Raw genomic sequence first — 16,224 nt, forward strand, 5'->3', positions numbered from 1 at the left:
TTCGTTTTTTTTTTTTTTTTTTTTTTTTAAACTATAAAAATGCTTAAGTCAGTCTTCGCAACTTTCCGGTATTTTTTAATATACTGCCAGATCAGTGCATGAAATGGCTGTGCATCGACCCTCTAGGAAGAATTTGCTTTGGAAAATTATATTTGGGATTCAACTCATTATAACCCATAAAAGTTTATTTACTTAGTAATTTTAAAAATACAACTCTATGGTCCCTTTTCATATGATAGACTACTTTCAATTTTGTAATATTTTACTAAAGTCAGCCATTAAAGATAACGTAAATTGGGCACGGTGGTGCACATTTATAATCTCAGCACTCTACGAGGCTGAGGCAGAAGCATCACAAGTTCAGACCTCACTTGGGCAATTTAGTGACAGCCTGTCTCAAAAATAAATATTGAAGCAGGGCCTCATGGCTCATACCTGTAATCTCAGCTCTTGGGAGGCTGAGTCAGGAGGAGTTGTAAGTTTGAGACCAGCCTGGGCTACAAAATGAGCTCATGGCCAGCCTGAGCTGTATGATACCCTGTATCAAAAAGACCAAAAAACAAAACCAAAACAAAACAAAACTGAAACGTAGCTGTAGAAAAAAAAAGGGGGGGGTGGAGTTTAGCTACGGATATAATCTTGTAATCCAGTGGAAAAGCTCTGGATTCAATCCCTGGTACCATACTACCTCCCTCCCTCCCCCCGCAAAGATGTATTAGCTTGAAGTTAATCATGTTATATTAAAGTTGTGCCACATTCTTAAATGATTCTGTTGTCTGGTGTCAGATGTACATGTAGGCACTGGCTGAAGGACTCAAGAGTTACTTAATGAAAATGTACTCATAATTAGTTAATTGTTCTTATTAGGACTGGTTTTTGCAGCAAACTGGCCCTAGTATATGATTCACTTTTTTTTTTAATGGTGACAGAGGAAAAAGTGAAAGTGAAGAGCGTAGGAGAAACTGGCTCTGTATAGTGAACTTGGGTTGAATGAAAGAGGAAAAACAAGGTAAAAATACACACCCTGGAGGACCCACAGCAGGCTATTGGGAGGAAAGCCAAGATAGCCCCTATGACGGGATTCTAAATAAAATTTTTGATATGCTACAATAGTCCAAGTAAGTGAACAGTCTCTAAAATGAAAATTATCAAGTACTAGTGAGAGAAATTGAAGACAATGTGTAATAGACATTCCATATTAGTTAACTGGAAGTATTAATATTGTTAAAATGTTGGTAATACCCAAAGCTATTTACAGAGTCAGTGCATTACTTAGCAAAGTTCCAGTGGCATTCTTCACTTACTTCTTCCAAAAATCGGAAACAGTTTTGAGAACACAAATGACATGCCAAAAAGGAATCCTTTTTGTTCTCAAAGTTCAGTTCAGGAAATATTTTTTTCTTTCTTTGGCCATGCTGTAATCAAATTCAGGGACTCCTGAGTGCTAGGTGGATGCTCTGCCACTTACTTCTGGCCCTTCTGTAAATATTTTTTAGTAGAGGGTACTATAGCAAATATTTTAGGCTTTGCTGACTGCATGCAGTCTCTGTCACATACTTTTCTTCTTTTATTACAACTCCAAAAATATAAAAACCACTCTCAAGTGGTAGGCTGGATTTGCCCTGCAGGGTGCAGTTTGTTGACACTACTTAGGTGGAATGTTTTAACACAGGCCTCGATTAGACCTAAAATCTGCTCATAGATTTTAACTAAAGCCAGGAAGGAGATTGGCTAGCTTCAGTCTTGAGTGGATCCAGGAGGTCAAGCAGAAATGGCGCTAGTAGTCCCAAATATGATGATTTGTAGACATCTCCAGAATCCCTCCTCCTAAAAACCGAGAGTGCAGTAATCATCTGTCAACTTAGAAGAAAGTCCTTGATTTCCTTGAGTCATTTGCCTGTGTTTGAGTAAATTTTTGTTAGAGGGGACCATGGTAATGGGGTGGAGCTTAGGGATGATGGAAATAGTTTGGTCAGAGTTCACTCATATACATGGACCTTGATTAGGATAGTTTGACCTACAGTCTTTGGACTTTATTATGGTGTACCTCTTCAACCATTTATTAAATAAATTGCATGAGATAGTCTATTATACAACAGAATGTGTTAAGATGGTTTTGCCCAGCTGTAGTGTGTTTTACATAGTAAGCTAGATGCATCATTGAGGTAAGATATTTTCAACTGATGAGATTATTGGGATGTAATACCACTTAAGTCAAGAAACATCACCATAATATGAATGTACTGTAAATGACAATACATGTGTTCTACACAGAAAGAGATAGGACGTAGCTTCCTAGAGATGCTCAGAAAAGTGCAGGACATTAAACATTAGGTGTCTGCTTGCTTGTCTTTTGTTATTTTTAAATGAATATGTAATCTGGAAGATAAAAAATAGTCACATATTTGAATGGAGTGGTCATTCACTATAATATGTAGACAACCTCCCTTATCCCTCCACCTCCACTTGTTTTTTTAAACAGCCTTATTAGATACACTACTATTAATGTTGATTCCACTACTTATGTGACAGCATATTTTAGAAGTCAGAAAATTTACTAAATTATTGCGTTTCTAGACGACTATTTCATTTAGTGGACTTTATTTTTGTTGTTGGATCAGGTAATAGGTCTGATCAGTGTATATCATATAAAGAGTGCCATACATTTAACATAGATCATGTTAAAATAACAGTGAATATATATTGTTTGATTATCTGTTGCTACTTTTTAAAAATAACTCTTAACAAAATTAACTCTTAACAAAATTAAAGGTAGAAACCATGCCATACTAGCAGTTGTGGTCTATCTTGGTGACTCCTTTGCTTGAACAGGCAGACATGTTACCCATACTTGATTGTCCAGCAAGATGTCACGACAAAATTAGAATTGTTTTGATTTACTGTAATTAAAAATAATCTTTAAAAATTTTCAAGTAGAAAAAAAAGGTAAACACGTCCATGTTTATATGTAAGTTAAGCATTTAGTAAATACCTATTTGCTATTGTGAACACTTTAATGTGTTGATTTCGAATATTGTATCTAAAAAATTGAAGTCTTAAGTGCCTCAGATGTTTAAATATTTCACATTTTAAAAACTTTGCAAAAAGAAGCATTGTTTTTTAAGAAGATGAACCTATAGATTTTGAGTAAATCAGTTTTTAGTTAGGAATATACATTAAAAAGTATTCCTATTGCAGAACAACTCAGTCTAAAATTATGAGGACACCATTTGAGCATAGTTAGTTGCTAAATAGCCAAAGAAGGTGAAACCTTTGTCCTGTAGAAAGTGACTTCCCAAACTACTTCACCTTGAACTTTAGCTTTTCTGTGAACTGTGTTGTTTTGGATATTAACTCTTACTGCAATGGATGATTTGCAAATACTTTATTTCCCCGGCCCATCATTTGTCAACTTTATTGTTTCCTTTGCAATGTGGAACCTTTTTTTGTTGATGCAATCTCATTTGTCAGTTTTTGGTGCTGTTGTGCTTATGTTTGGGTAACTAAGAAATCACTATCCAGATCATCATCATGGACATTTTTGCCAATGATTTCCCACAGCTGATTTATAATTCTGAGTTTAGCATTTATGTCTTAGTTAAATTTACTTCCAAGAGTTTGTTCTTAAAAGTGCTATTATAGGGGGCTGGGGATTTAAGCTCAGTGGCATAAGCGCCTGCCTTGCAAGCAGGCAGTCGTGAGTTCGATCCCCGGTACAGATAAAAAGGAAAAAGACCAAAAAAACTATTATAAGTGATTTTTTTGAGTCAATTTATTGTGAGTAATTAAATATGTTACAGATTTTTTTTTTTAAAGAATTTTCTGTATACAAAAGAACCATATGTATCAGTGACAAACAGACTATCACACTTTATCTTTTCTTCTTGGGATGCCCTTCTTTCCTCATTGATCTGGCTGAGACTTTCTACTGTGCTGATCAGAAGTGGTAAGAGTGGGCATCCATGTCTTTTGGTTGTTGTTGTTTTCTCATAGCAGGGGTCCTCCTGCCTCAACCTTCCAAGTGCTGGGATTATAGGCATGCACCACGATGCCTAACTGGCATCTTGTCTTATTCCTAACCTTAAAGGAAAAACCTTCAATTTAGAGAGGGAGGGAAAGAGAGATTAAGATTGAGATTGAACCCAGAGCCCATTTTGTGCAATGCTGGTCTTCACTTGTGATCTCTATTACCAGCCTTGAGTTGGTTGGTTTTGTAGTTTCTGTGTTTGGCTTTAGCATGACGGCAGTATGTCCTTCTAAAATGAGTTCTGAAGTATTTGCTTGATTTTCTTTTCTTTTTTTTTTTTTTTTTGCAAGATTCAGCCATGAAGCCACCTTTGTGTTTTTGGCCTTTGCTTTGTTGGGGGATGTTTGCCTATTGATTCAGTTATCTCTTGCTCAGTAGTGATTTGCCCTCTTTGTGACTTAGTAGGTTGTGTATTCCTAGCAGTATATCTATTTTTTTCTGTTAATCTAATTTATTGTATAATGGTGTTCTGATTTTAAGTCTTCTTTCTTAGTCTGTTTTGTTCAGCTTTCAAAAAAAGAGAAAATTTGGTTTTATCGCTTTTCTTTTGTAATCTTTTTTTCATGTATTTTTGTTCTCATCTTTGTTATTTTCTTCCCTTTGCTAACTTTGGAACTTATTTTGTCATTGTTTTCCTAGTTCCTTCAAGTAATTAGGTTGCTTGTTTAAGACCTTCTCTTAATTCAGGCACTTAGTGCTGTAAACTAACCTCTTACAACTACATTTGCTGCATCATATAAGTTTTGGTATATTGTATTTTCATTTTTGTTTGTTTCATTGTGAGATATTTTTTAATTCTTTAAAGGCGTTTTTCATTGCAGGATATGTTTTAATTCTTTAAAGCACTTTTTTTAGAGCACATTGTATAATTTCTATATCCTTGTTACTTTTTCACAATTTCTTGTCTTACTGATCTCTGGTTTTATACCAGTAAAGTGAGAAAAATGTAGTTGATAGGATTTTGATTTTAAATTCATTAGGCTTGTTTTGTGACCTAATACATGATTTATTCTGGAAAATGTTTTGGGACCACTTGGGAAGGCAGTGGTCTGCTTATGTTGGGTAACACTGCGTTATCTGTCTTCTTTGTCCTTTGTCCTTTTGCTTTATTAGGAATTAGAACCAGGGTCTGAGGGTCCTGGTGACTGAACCCAGGGCTTTGCTAGACAGTGCTTTACCACTGAACTAATTCCCCAGCTCTAGGTATTTTCTTAGTGAACTCCTATCTGAATGATTTTTCCAATTTTGAAAGTAGATTATTAGACTCTTCTATAACTCTCTTAATACTTACTTGCTTCATAGTTTTAGATGATCCAATATACTCTTAAAATTGCTGTTATGAATTGAACCCTTATGGTGTTTGACCTAATGTTTATTTTGCCTGAAATACATGTAGCTATCTCACTTTTTGTTTGTGTTTGCGTGTAACATCTTTTCCATCTCAAGAGTAAACTTTATAAAGAGATGGAAATGTTCTGTGTCCTGACTGTGATACTGGTTGCATGGGTGACTGTGTTTGTCAGACTCACTGAACCATCCAAGGAGTACATATTAACCATGTAGATTATACTTAAGTAAAGTATGAAGGGAGTTAAAAACCAGTCTCTATCTTGGGACGAATAATGAAAGTATAAAAAGTTGGATTAAGAAGTATATCATCACCTAAAATCAGCAGTAGAGTAGTAACCTAGGTATTCTCATTTAAATATATTGCTAAATTTACATACTTTTGCTGCTATCCTTTACTGTCATAGTGTATAAGAGATATTTTAGCATTGCATGAACTAACTTTATTGATGATAGTATAAGAGTTTAAAAAAGTTTTATAAGTGGAAATAGTTTGGTTTTTTGATACAGTGTACTTCTGGACTTTCTTGTAAACTTTGCTTTTTAACTTATTTTTGAAATATTTCAGAATAGTTCTTGAACATTTAAATATTAAAAAAATAATAATACTGACTAGCTCAACACGTTAGGCTGGCTCTGTTGTTCTGTTGTCCGTGCGTTCTGTCTGTCTCTCAGGTGACCAGGGTATGAGCCTAGGCAGAGAGACTAGGGGGTAACAGGCAGACGTATGTGATTCCATCAGGGAATTCTCCTGATAAGCTGTATAGAAAATCACCTGAAAGTAAAGTTGAAATTTAAGGTAATGTTAGGCCTGTCTTTCCCCAATTAAAGTATCATTCTTTGATCTCTCTGCTAGTGTCAGATGTCTAGATAATCTTCCACAAAAGCTGTTTTTTTTGGGCAAAAGCCCAAGAAATTATGGTTTCAATTTTTAATGATAGCACCTACCTGAACATCAATTTTTTTGTCTTTATAGCATCTGTTATGTGTTTAACGATTCATAACTAACTTGCTTTTCACGCAACAACTTTCTTTTTACGTGATACACACAAGTTAGATGAATTATAGTTTTAAATTGCAAGTCGGTAGCTCAAGCTGTCTAGAATGCTTTTTGTCAGACTTTACCAATGTCTTTTTACTGGTGCTTTTAACAAAGTCAAAAGACTAAAAAATATCTTAACCATTTCACTTTGAAAATGGTGAAATAGCCAAAAATTGCAACTTCATGGAAAAATGCAAGCGACCTGGATTGAGTATGTAATTATTCTCTGGAAAAGCTAACATCCATCCATGATGAGGACAGAGTTCTGGTGGGAACACTGTTGCTGATTTTGGAGACCCCTCGCTCTCTGAGACCTTTGTGTGGAGAGGGCTTAGTGCCCAGCATGCACATGTAGGGCAGAAAAGAGGGGAGGGTGGAGGCTATCATGGCTTCTCTGTTCATAAAATAATGAGAGTTTTGCCCAGTTCTTACAACTTTTTAGTCTACTAGCCCTATAAATAAAGACATTAAGTAACTTCCAGAATAACAGGTGAAGAGCACTGGTTTGCCTTTTCTCCCTTACCTAACACTATAAATTCAGCATTCTAGTGACCTTTAGTTCCAAGAGATCATTTCTTGTTTTTAGTAACTTTAATGACAAAGTTTGTGTGTAACTCACTGTAATGGGACAGTGTTAGAACAGTGTAATTTAATGAAATTGAGTGAATTCTTGAAAGATGCAGGATATAATTTTAAAAAAAACCTCTTGGCCCTAGTGAAAAAAGGTAATGCTGAAGGATAGGAATTGGAAAGAGGTTTGAAAGAGGTGGGATTGTTATGTGGTGTATGGACCACTTGATTCAAATTTGGGCCAGTGTGAAATTGACTAATTTTGGACTGGGCTGGCGAATACTGTTTAATTTCCCCTTGTAAGTAGGCTAAGTACAAACCTATGGAAGTAAACTTCGCATACCACATACCATGGAGAGGCCATGAAAAGGCTCTGTGGGCCTTTAAGCAGGATGGTAACCCAAAGAATTTTTTTAAAGTTTTAATTCATGGTAACATCTCTTTATAAAAAGTTTTGCTTTGCTGTTTCCCATGTGTAGGTTTAAGAAAATCTACCAAGAAGCGCAGTGAGTCTCCACCTGCTGAGCTCCCCAGTTTGAGGCGGAGCACACGCCAGAAGACCACGGGCTCCTGTGCTAGCACCAGGTAATACCTTTGCTTAGTTTATTTTCTTTCTACACCTGAGATGCTTTTAATTTTTGTTAAAAATCTCTGTTTTCCAAAATTAGTGCAGTATCATTTTTCCTGGGATAATAAGTAAGGATATTTATTCTAACATCACTGGTGCCAGTTTTTTGAATTCTTCCCCAATATTTACTGATGTATATAACGTGTTTTAACCATTCCATTTTCGGCAGCAGTTATTCTCTACTTTGCCTCTTTTAGAGTTATTGCCAACAGTTGGATAGTTGGTTGTTTCAGGAATTGTAGTTTGCAACTGTAGCTTTAATGAGCATCTTATGTACAGTAGAGTTGTTTTTTAAAGGTAGCTGAGTTTCCCTGAGGTATGAGTAATGAGTCAGAAGGGATCCCTTTTTTTATGGTGGTGATATTATCTAACTAGTATCTAAAAGTGTTGACACCATTTACTAAGTTTAATAGGTTAGGGGAGAAATATCTTTCATTTTCATTCTGTATCACAGTACCTACCTATCCCACCCCCCAAAAGGTATAGGCATTGGGAATAGGTTTTTTGTTTTTGTTTTTGTATCCTTGGTTACTATTTCTACTGGTTACTATGGATTTCATTTTCAGTTTTCAGACATCAGCTACCTTTGATGTGTGGTATGGGGTAATATCTTACATACTTTTATTAATTGAGAATCTAGGTTAAAGGTAAAAATCATTTTTCTTCAGTTCCTCTCAGATTTTCAGGCTTGTAAGTTGATCATATGCCCTTGTGCTGTTAATTACTTAACAGCCATATAAGAGTTCTTTTTTATATGTAGTTTGCTTCCTCCGCTAAATGCATCAAAACAAGTGGTGGAGCAATGCTTTCACCTCACTTTTCCCTGCCCTGTGTCAGGGTTAGGCTTTAGTGTTCCTTCTGGTTCTTTCCCAAGACAGTCTGTTCCAGTTGCTCTTAGTGTGGTATGGCAGTGGCATGAGGGTCCCCCATTGTACTGCTCAGCTGTGCTCCAGCCCTTGTACTCTCTACATTTTCTATTTTTTAGTCTTAAAGTATCTGGAATTAGTAAATCTTTTTGCTTTTGAGGTTTCTTAGCAATTCCTAGATGAGGACTTCTCAGAAAATTTCTCAGTTCTTCAGAGATTTAGTCCAAGTTTAGGCCAGATTTTTAATCTTATGTATCAGAAGTTTGTAGTCTATGCTATAAAGTGAATTCCTTGTCAAAAAAACAATTTTAAACTGTGATGTGTGAGGTCAGCCAGTTTACTGTTAGGGTTGTGTGTCTTCCTCTCTGAATGTCTTTGCTTTTACACATGACCACTCAGTTTCTGCTTGTGAGATGACTTTCATTATTCCTAGGCCTCCTCTGCCCAGCCACCTAGCCCACCAACCTGAAATACTTTATTTGACTTTCCATTTAAATGCAGGACCTGTGGCCTGCTGAGGTGCTGTCTTTACTCCCAGAGTCGCCTGCCCCACAAGGAGTATCCAGAGTGTCCAGGCGCAGATTAGATAGTGAATGAATTTGAATTCTGCTAATTCAGAACTTTATAAATTTGGCTTAGGTTGTTTCCTTCTGAGGGAAAGATTAGTTAAAGCAACTCCCTGTGGGAAGACTTTTCACTAATTAGGGAGTCTTATAGTTGCATTTGCACTTCAGTTATGTTAACTTTCTTGTTCTTCACTAGGCAAAATCTAATCACAGGCTTTTTTTTCTTTCTTTAGTTGAAATTATGCTGCTAGTATGTTTTTGCCTTTCCTAAGGTAATTTGGGGAGCTGCTGTTGAAAGTCTTAATAATTGGAGAGGAATACTTTTATTTTTAAATTTCTGCCCAGTGTATGTGCTTTTTTCTAAAATAAGAAAAAGATCATCATTAGTAAAATAGTTATTTTAGGGTCATTTAGGCAATCTGCCATATAGAGAATAGGAGTGTTTTTTCCTGTCCTCCTTTCCCCATTTTTATTACCATTCTGCAAGCATATGTATGTTATCAACCCACCTCTTAGCCTGGAAGTAGGGCTCTGTATGAAATGAACTAGATTTCTCTCTTTAGTAGGAGTCATTTGTCCATTTAGTTGGAAGTGTTTAAAAATTATTCTGACTGTAAGGATGACAACAGCTCTTGGTAACACAAAAGCATGTATTGTGATTATGCTATAACTTGGAAGAATTTTAAATATACAAAGTCTTGGTTGTTACGCATAGTGATTTTCTACAGCAATTTTGATTTAAAAAGAAGAAACTGGCTTTTGTGCTCTGTGAATTTGAGCTTTGTGCTGTCTATACATTGCTCCTGGTTCACTGGTGATGCTGCCCATGATGACATTTTTCTGTTACAGTCGGCGAGGCTCTGGCCTGGGCAAAAGAGGAGCAGCTGAGGCTCGTCGGCAGGAGAAAATGGCAGACCCAGAGAGCAGCCAGGAGACTGTAAATTCCTCCACGGCCCGGACGGACGAGACTCCCCAAGGAGCCGCAGGTAGGTTGACATTCAGTCTTTAAATGCATTTCTGTGTTTCATAGATTTACTTAGAGGACAGTTATGTTTTATAGGCTATGAATATGATGAAAAATAGGGGACAGAAAATAGGCTAGATATTACAGCGTCAGGTACGTTTTGGTTCTGTTTTGTTTTACCTTACAGGTTTAGTACTTTGAGTGGATTCATTTGTTTTTGTTTAGCTTCTCATCCAATCTAGATCTGTACTGATTACATTTAAGGGGCTTTGGAAGGACTAGGCTCTTTTTCATTTAGTGTTTTAATACTAATTAATACATGTAACTGTTGCCCACTGATGGAAAGAATTTAAATTATTAATAAACAAGTAAGGTCTTGATTTGAACTGCTTTATAAATGTGAATTTTAACTTAGAATTTTTGCTAAGCCCTAAAAAGACAAGTTTTCAGTTTGCACTTAAGCTATTTATAATAGCATCTACATTTTGGGGGGCTTATTTTGATTTTTCCTGATAGTTTAGAATAGCAAGTATTAAGATTTTCCCCCTCCCTTTAGCTTTAAATTGTATCTCTTATCTTACTAAAACAAAACTAATACTTCAGTTGTCAGTGATGGCATTTTTCAAAATGTATTTTGTCAGGTAAAAAAAGTTAATTTGTCATCATGGGCTTCTAATTCCCCTGAATCAAGATGTGGCTTAGTATTAGAATATGTGCCGGTCTCCTCTCCTTTCCTCATCCTTATTCTCACACTCCTTTCCTACCTCACTCCATTCTTTTCCTAATACTGAGGATCAAATTTAGGGCCTTGTGCATACTAAACAAGTGCTCTATCACTAAGGTACAGCCTCAGCCCCAGAGTGCTTTTAAAAAGCTAGTATAATAATAACAATGTCTAGAAGAGTCACCTTAGTTGTTGTATTTGTTCAGGTTAACAAACCCAGTCATAACTGACATGTAATTCCACTATTTGTTTAACAGTTTTTGTGTAGCATGGAGAAACAACTGTGTTTGAACTAAAAATCACTGCTAAAGAATGTTTAAACAATTAATACAGTCTTGAGGGAGGCTGAGGCAGGAAGATGGCAAGTTTGAGTCCTGTCTGGGTTGCCCAGTGAAATTCTGTCTCATCAAACTTGGGATGTAGCTCAGTGGTAAAATAACCCTGATTCTGCACTCAGACCCCACCCCACCTACCCCCCATTTAGATAATTGCTACATATAGTAAACCTTGAGCAAATGCTTCCTGTACAGTGCAGCAGCATACCAAGAGTACATAGTGATTAATTTCCTTTCCCTTCACTAGTTCTGTGGATTGTGCTTGAACTTGATACTCTTTTTTTTTTTTTTCCTTTTTTGAGATGTGGTCTCCATGCAGTTCACGCTGGCCTTGATCTCACTTTGTAGCCCAGGCTGGTCTCAAACTCTCAACAATCCTGCTTCACCCTCCCCAGTGCTGGAATTATGGGCATGGGCACCACGCCTGGCTTAACCTTAATATTCTTTAACATTATTCTTCCTAGGTAACCTGTATCTTTAACCTATAGAGCTGTTAACATTTTCTATAAATGGCCAGATAATGTTTTAGACCTTATATGTTGAAATCACTAAATTCTGTGATTATAACACGAAAGCAGCCACAGACTATTTGTGACTAAATGAGAGTACACATATGCTCACAGTTACAAGTGCAGAACCGTGTTCCAGACTGAATTTGGCCATTGGGCCATTGTTTGCTGACCTTTATTCTGATTAATAAATTTCTCTAAGAAACTTTATAAAGTCCACTGAAGTTACAAAAAACACTCAGCAATGTGTGGGGAAAAAAAGGTGTACATTGGCATCTCTTTCTCCAGAAAAGTTCTTTAAATTCACGTGTATTATTCATGTGCCTCTTTAAAATAGTGGTCATGTCTTGTGTTCCTTTGTGTGTCTGGTTATCAGGGATTAAGATATGATGAGTGATCTGGTCATGCGTAGACCAGTCATCTGTGTTATAAATGCCTGGGGCTCAACAGACATTTAAAAGTGTAATACTTTTGCAGGAATATGGTTTCACCTCTAGTCAGATTCAAAATGGAATCTGTCTCTGCTGCTTCCACTAGTTGTTTGTTGTGGTTGTTGTTCAGGTTAGCATTTTATGTAGCAATCCTCTTCCAAGTCTGATTCTTCCTTTCTGCCTGGCTTTGGCATCTTTGTTGCCCTTTCTTTCCTGCTTCATAGCCGTGCCTTGCAGTTGCCTCTGAGTTTGATGTGCATCTTTAGTATTTTACCTCAGTAATACAAGTATGTAATCTTTGCTCTTTTAAAATGGAAGAAAACAGTTAAATGGTTGTTGGTGATCTAAAATAAATGTAAGAATGATGATAGCATTGATTTTTGGTAGAGGAATTTAGGCCAGGATTTAATTCCAAAGCAGTTTCAAAAGCATTAGGTGTCATCAAAAGCTCCATGTATGAATGAAAAGTAAAGGTTGTATTTTTGTGGTGGTTTAATTTGTTTTGAGACAGGGTCTTGCTTTGTAGTTCAGGCTGGACTTGAACTCACTCTGTAGCTCAGGCTGGCCGTGAACTCAGAGCAGTCCTTCTCCCTCGCCTCCTTGGTGTACACCACCACACCTGGCTGTGCTTGTTTAATTTTAAGGTAGCTCGATTCTGTTCCCAAACAGTATGGAAGAAATCTGCAAGCACAGCCGAGTGTGCAGTACGAGCACAAGTTTAGTTTCTTTATTTACTGCAGTCTGTAAAACTGTAGTTTTTCTTTTTAGAGATAAATCAGGCGTGAGTTCAAATGCTCCTCCTAACCTCACCTTCCCCTCCCCCAAGCCTCCAGTTCTGTTGCAGGGGCTGTTGGCATGACCACCTCTGGGGAGAGTGAGTCGGATGATTCCGAGATGGGACGGTTACAAGGTAAAGACGCAGTCATTGAGCCTGCAAATGACAGTAACTATAGGTGCCAGTTACTATTGAAATTAATTGAAATTAAATCAGAATATGTTTATGTAAATATCATCTACATGTGTGTCCCTATCTCTGAAAGAAGCTGCTTAGTGGTGATTTGATGGTTTAGATTCAGAAGATAAGTTATCTCCATCTTTTTTATTTTTTTGGTGTTGCTGGGGATCAAACAAATATCGTTGGTGCTGAGCTACATCTAAGGTCCTTTTTTGTTTTTTTGAGACAATCTCTCTCAGTTGCTAAGTTACCTAGGTTGGGGTTGAACTTGGAATCTTCCTGCCTCAGGCTTACAGAGTGCCACCACATCTGGTTTCTGTCTTCATTTTGACTGTTTAAGGAGACAGTGCCTTAAATATTTTTGATGTTTTCCAAAATTTTCTTCATTGTGTTACATGTGTAACTAGTTTTAGTAATAAGTTACAAAACACCTAGAAAAAGGGGCAGTTTAATATATTGTTATCTGCTATTTAGTAATGTTATAATTAGATGTATTATGAAGATCTTCAGTAAGCCCTCTCCCCTTGTTTTTTTTTGGAAGGATATATACTGGGCATGGTGGTATATACCTGTAAACTTGGGAGGCTGAGGCAGGAGGATTGTCGTAAGTTCAAGACCAGCTTGGGCTATAAAGTGAGCTCAAGACGAGCCTGAACTGCATAATGAGACCCTGTCTCAAAAAGAAGGAAAAAAAAATGTATATAAACACCCTTCATAAATAGGGTTAACATAAAACAATTATTTATACAGTCTACAAATGTATGTGTATTTTTCTCTGATTGATTTATAATAAATTCCAGTGTGAGATTTATAAGAAGCATTGTCGTCTTCAGATTGTGACAACTATCAGTTTGGCAAAGACTCCGATGAATACGTAATTCTTTTTACTTTTGGAAGTGATAAATAGAGCATAATGGTTTTCATAATACTTTCTGTAGGGCCTCAGGACGAGTATCTTTGTGGAAAATAATATCAGAAAACTAAGTAAGGGTGCCCAATATATATCTTCTTCATGATATTAGACGCTTACCTTCAGTTTTTCTGTAACTATTTACATAGCTCCTTCCAGCACTTTTTAAAAGTTCTACATAAAATTTTAAATACTTAGAGCTAAAACATGTATACTTTAATGTATATTAAGTACATTAATATATAAGTGGTTTTAGAAGTTTAATGTAGCTTCTCTTAAAATTCAGAATGGAAAGTAACATTGAGTAATCAGTTATATGAGATGAATCCATTGCTTGACGTTTTAGGTGAGACCAGTTGTGTTAAATCAATTCAACTACTCCCATCCTTTTTTTTTTTCTCTAGCTCTGTTAGAGGCCAGGGGTCTTCCTCCTCACCTGTTTGGTCCTCTTGGTCCTCGGATGTCACAGCTTTTCCATAGAACAATTGGAAGCGGAGCTAGTAAGTGAATACTTTTAAATGTTTTTTTCCCTTGAATCCCACTAAAAATTAGTTAAGTGCTGTTTTTCTGATAACCTATTGATGTGTTAGGAAGTTTTCATAAACTTTAATTTGCTTTGAAAAAATAGAACTGTGAGCATTTGTGTCTCCAGTACAGCGCTATTAGATTTCCCCTTGTTTTTGATTATTGACTTGTTTGAACTATTGAAGAATAAAGAATTTACATTAATAATTACGGCATCTTAAGTACATGTTTTCATAGGTTTGAGTCTTGAGCTTTTCATTGAGTAATAAAATTGGAATTTAACCCTGAAGGAATCTTACATGACCTTGAGAAGAAATGTTTCTCAGAATTACTAGTCACTAAACTCATCAAATTAATGTGTTATATAACCCACTGGTGTTAGTATATGTGATTGACACAGTAGTGACACTTGGCAGTCTAAATTTATAACTGAGAATAATTATCATATCACTACAAATCCAGTTAAATCCTTGCTGGTATAGTGTATTAGCTTTCTCTTTCTTAAACTTTGTTTTTGTTACAACATTATTAATAATGTCTCCATAGAATCATAAGGTTGTTTGTAGACTTAAGTCTTGCATGTCAGAACTCCTAAACTTTTGTTGAAGCTTAATTAGCTCTTACCTTTCTAATGTGTGCTTATATAAGTTGCCATCAAATATTTTTTTAAGCAGTGCAATTTATATGCATGTGCCCATATATGTGTACTTGTACTTAAAACTTTTTCCAGTGTTTGGTCTTAAGATTTGGCAAGGAAATTGAAGAAGCAGCTGGTGTTTTCATTTTTGTTGAGTGTGTGTTTGTTGCCATTTACTAAGTGCTGGGATTGTACTGAATCCTAATCAAGTAAATGGAGCTGTTTCCCACAGGAGCTGGCATACTGGAAGGTGACCCTGGCAACAGACAAGACACTAGTGGAGTTTCAGGTGGTGTCAGGGCAGTGAAAGGGATCATGCAGAGCAAGGATGTAGATTGGTTGGTGGAGGGAGATAAGTAGGCTGCTTAGAGAAACGTTCTCTGAGGCCTCGTGATTCCATAGAGACCTAGGCAAATCTGCCATGCATAGTACTGAGGGACACGAAATTACCTGCAGTCATAAACCAGAATTCACCTTTCTTTGGGACCACAACCCAGCTTCAATAATACCTGTTTCATGCTTAATATCTAGCTTGGCTCTCACCTGTATTCCTCTTCCTATATTGGTTTGGAGTGAATCCCATTGTACACTTTCATCTGAAAGTGTTTCTTTACGTAGTTCAAAGAGAGTCCTCCTTAAATCACATACTGAAATCCACACAGTTATTCTCACATTTAGATAATTCCTTTACAGATATACAAACAGTGTCAAACTCAGAAGGTCATAAGTGTATTTCATATAATTGGTAATTCTAGAGGCCTTTTCAGATACGAGTTGGATTTGTTTTTTTCCTCTTTGGTTAGGAAAAGCTATTCAGAAGTAGTAATGAATGTGTTCCTAAACATATGACGAGCTGTGCATACCTGTAACCCAGCATCTGGGAGGTTGAGTGCCACTGGTGTTGGAAATTACTCCAACTCAATGTCAAGGTAGCAGGTATCATAAAACAGTAATTCAGGTCCCCCGTTCTCTAGTAATAGGAATTGAACTCAGGGCCTTTGCCCCTGAACTAAAACATCCCCAGCCCCTTTCTATGTTTTGTTTTGAAACAAGTTCTTACTAAGTCACCACGGTGCCCAGTCTGGGCTCAGATTTATGGTCCTCAGCTTCCCATAGTGCTACATTTATAGGCATGTCACAATTGCTTTTCATTTATGAGAAGTAATTTATGACGTAAAAGTATATTTT

General features: G+C 36.5%; 1 protein-coding gene across 34 annotated transcripts in view; it reads left to right on the forward strand.

Annotated features, from left to right (window-relative positions):
* The window catches only part of Trip12 (thyroid hormone receptor interactor 12), a 136,536-nt gene that overhangs the window by 62,239 nt on the left and 58,073 nt on the right, over positions 1 to 16,224 (forward strand). For 33 of the 34 annotated variants that reach the window (XM_063237144.1, XM_063237155.1, XM_063237140.1 and 30 more), the window contains 4 exons: positions 7,466 to 7,571; positions 9,896 to 10,032; positions 12,836 to 12,919; positions 14,279 to 14,374. In XM_063237144.1, the coding sequence (XP_063093214.1) occupies positions 7,466 to 7,571; positions 9,896 to 10,032; positions 12,836 to 12,919; positions 14,279 to 14,374 (423 nt within the window). The remainder of the gene's footprint in view (positions 1 to 7,465; positions 7,572 to 9,895; positions 10,033 to 12,835; positions 12,920 to 14,278; positions 14,375 to 16,224) is intronic. The other variant, XM_063237159.1, reaches the window with a different exon arrangement.

The sequence above is a fragment of the Cavia porcellus genome, unplaced genomic scaffold (assembly GCF_034190915.1).
Source record: "Cavia porcellus strain 051 isolate PalLab524CR breed Dunkin Hartley unplaced genomic scaffold, mCavPor4.1 scaffold_26, whole genome shotgun sequence".
In the NCBI taxonomy this organism is placed as follows: domain Eukaryota; kingdom Metazoa; phylum Chordata; class Mammalia; order Rodentia; family Caviidae; genus Cavia; species Cavia porcellus.